The sequence below is a fragment of the Amphiura filiformis genome, chromosome 6 (genome assembly GCF_039555335.1).
Source record: "Amphiura filiformis chromosome 6, Afil_fr2py, whole genome shotgun sequence".
Lineage (NCBI taxonomy): Eukaryota > Metazoa > Echinodermata > Ophiuroidea > Amphilepidida > Amphiuridae > Amphiura > Amphiura filiformis.
In genome coordinates, this window is record NC_092633.1 from 29287702 (window position 1) to 29291417 (window position 3716).

Below are 3716 nucleotides of genomic sequence, written 5' to 3' on the forward strand. Positions count from 1 at the left end.
GTAAAAGACCAACGTGGATTCCAATACATCTTCAACGACATAGTTGGATTTATGCAAGAAGATCCGTACTTGAATCATATTCGTCTTAACCAAACTGTAATGTCTATTGATCAATCTGGCGACGATGGAGTAACTGTAACCTGTCAGGATGGGACTGTCTACACCAGCGATTACGCGTTAGTAACTTTCGGACTCGGTGTCATGCAAGAAGGGCTGGTTGAATTCAAGCCACCTCTCCCTAATTGGAAAATTGAGGAGTTTTCCAATTTCTCATGGCATCTTTCACAAAAATCTTCGTGAAATGGCCTTCCAAATTTTGGGGTGACGAAGAATGGATCGTCCACGTGAATGAACGTCGTGGGTATTACCCCGTTTTCTTCAACTTGGAAGCAGAGGGACTTTTTCCAAGTGGGACAAACATTTTAGCAGCTTTTGTCTCCGGTGACGAGGCTCGTCGTATTGAGGATCAGCCAGACACAGAAACCAAAGCGGAGATCGAGCAGGTTTTACGCAGTATGTTTGGTAAACAAGCAGTTCCTGAGGCTGAAAATATCTTGATCTCAGGATGGAACCGCAACCCTCTTCACCGCGGTGCATACTCCAATTGGCCTGTCGAAGTGTCTTTAGAAGACTTTAAGAAAATGCAAGCAAATGTCGGTCGCCTGTTCTTCGGTGGTGAACACACCGATGAAATTTATAATGGTTATGTTTTAGGTGCTCAGCTGAGTGGCGAGAGAGAGGCTGAAAAGTTGTTGCAGTGTTTAGATGGCAAATGCCCAGCACCAACCTACCCAGGATCCACCGCGTCACCTCTGTGTATTTCTACTTTCTCTATGTTTATAGTAACCGTGCTGGCCACACTGATAACTTATTAATTAATCTTAATTAGCATTATCTTTGATGTGAATTTACTGTTGCACTTTAAACAGTTTTGTCATGAGATTTAAAGCCATAACGGAATTTCACTGATCAAATTGCACGTAGTCACTCCGAGACATGGAGGTAAATAAGGATATTATTAAGAGTAATTACAATGTAGGGGAAATAATTTACTGATTGGGCAGCGGTAACTAAAGGAAGTCTACGGTAATCATAACATTGCGCTTTATATAATTAGAAACATAGTTATCATGCTCGAATCACGCGGATTTATTTAAAACAAACTCATATGACCATAAAAACGAATAAAAACAACCGGCTCTCATCACGCGATATTCAAAATTCCCGCGCCGAAATTTTCTTGTGCAATGACATGGCTATTTGTGCTCAATTGTCGCCAGCATTCATTTTATACTGGGACGTCATTGTACTAGACAATTTCATTGCCCGGGAATTTGGAATATCGCGTGTTGAGAGATGGCTGTTTTTATTAATTTTTATGGCTAATATGAGTTTGTTTAAATAAAATCACGTGATTCGTGCTTGATATTTATTTTTTCTAACATATGTGGCCGTACACGACGAATGAGCCGTAAATTCCTCCCCGGTCAATTTTGATTTATTTCGTGTTTAGAAATATATATCATTAGCTTTAAAATTGTATATAATTTGACTTCAAACGATATCCAGAAGCGGGGTTATGGTTTGTTGAACTTTGCTCCTTTAATGGCATCCAGGCGTTTGGGTTTTTGTAAATGTAGGCCAGATTTTGCATAGAATTTGGCTTTGATGTCAAATGTAATATATTAAAGTAAACAATATAGGCCCCAGTGTTACACAAAATAATAAAGACCCATGTAGAATCACAGTCCACAGGTGTGTGAAATAATGATAAAAAATAACATGTAATCTTTTTAAAGTTTAAAGTTTAGATTGATTGCAGGAAATTATTTTCAAAATTATAATATATACTTACCTATGCATGCTCAAAGACCTGAAATAAGCAATGCATATCTGGATGAAAGCCATTTCTTTCAAAATAGATTTGTATTTATTTTCCACCATTATGTTCGACTAATATTTCTATCGTAATAATAAAACGACGGTTCCGGCGGTTTATTCAAAATCTCGGATTTAGACAAAATTACGGCACCTAAAGTCTTGATTTTTGCAGAGAATCTATGTTTACTAAAGTACATTACAATCGTGTAAAAACCTGAATTTAAAATTTTTTTGAGGGCGTTCTCCTCAGCAAATGTTATCTACCAAAAAACGTTTCAAAACGTAAAAAGCGGCCAAAGTTTAAAAATCTTTCCTGTGTGGCTTTTCACCCTTTTTTAAACTTGGTCCCATTTAGTAAAGTAGTATTAACATGAAGAATGAGTCCTAATTTTTACATGCAACAATGTACTCTTATAGGTTTAAGACTGTTCGAAAGCGGTGCAAAATGACGTAGGCTACCGTATGTATTATCAAAAACATTTCAAGGTTTATGTTTTATTATATTGCGTGATCATAAAGAGTAGTAGAGTATTATATATACTTAGCAAATTGACTGTGTGTCAACCTGCTACATATAGGCCCTACATCTGTACATAAGGCGCAGAATCGCACATGACGATGAAGAATTTAACAAAGTGAGTATTTGCTACAAAATACATTATAACGTCTATACGGAAAAAACTTCAATTACGCACGAACATTAATTCATTTGCTCTACAAAATAAACATTGACAACTAAGAAAACCAACAAGTAGCCTATAGATGACTTCGTATGGGTCTTTAAAACTTTCATAAATGGGACCAAGTTTAAAAAAGGGTGAAAAGCCACACAGGAAAGATTTTTAAACTTTGGCCGCTTTTACGTTTTGAAACGTTTTTTGGTAGATATTAATTCTTTTGAGGTAAAAAAATATTGCGCGCTAAGTGGTTCTTTGTAGCCATGCGAGGTGAACTAGTTGGATATCCATATTTCGCGGTTAATGGTGCTTTGTAGCCCTGCAAGCAAACTAGTTGGATATCCATATTTCGGGGTGAGTGGTTTTTGAAGCTCCGAGGGCAAACTAGTTGGATATCCATATTTCGCGGTTTGTGGTTCTAGTGGTTTTAACGACCCGTAACCACCCCAGTCAGCTGCATACCGCATCCAGCTATTTTAATTATCAAAATACTAGTTTGTTAATGCTATGGGGTAACAGAATTATTAAAAAAATTAATAGCTGAACCCAATAGTTCAGCCAAGGACTGGAAACGACATATTGATGACTTTATATAGAGTGTATTCAATAAACCCAAGGCGGAACGAGAGTTGCTAAGTAACCGCTATCCGAACCATAAACACACATGCATGATCAGACAACGAGTATTAAATTTCCTCATAGCATCCCACGTTGTACACACGTCAGTCGAATTTGGCGGTGTTGGTTTGTTAGCCCTCCAAGTTATAACATCGTTCACTTTGTGTTGAACATTGTATGTGGGCCTCGCTGTAATAACATAAAGATCAGTATGATCAGTGTGGTATCACAGAGCAGACCCTTGAGAGGGTCTGCTCATTTGGCTCATTTGCCTGGCCGTCGGACTCGCCATTGTATTTGATCATTTGTGTATGGAGAGCAATGGCGACCCGTCATTGTATTTGTTCATGTGTGTATGGAGAGCCACTCTTGGAGCCCATGAGACTTAGGCTAGGTCCTCAGGTAGAGTCAGACGCTGTTCTTGATTCTGCGTTCATTCAATGTTATTATTAAATTTGTATTGCCCGGCGGCCCCGCGTAATGGAAAAACCTGAATTTGTTACATAAAAAGAAATGAAAATTAAAAAAAAGCAAGGTTCC

The 3716-nt window shown here is 38.0% G+C and overlaps 1 protein-coding gene across 1 annotated transcript; it reads left to right on the plus strand.

Annotated features, from left to right (window-relative positions):
* Positions 1–272: 272 nt before the first annotated feature.
* LOC140154449 (uncharacterized) lies at positions 273–875 on the plus strand. Its single transcript, XM_072177015.1, has one exon. The coding sequence runs from the start codon at positions 273–275 to the stop codon at positions 873–875; it is 603 nt and encodes a 200-aa protein (XP_072033116.1).
* The last annotated feature ends 2841 nt before the right edge of the window (positions 876–3716 follow it).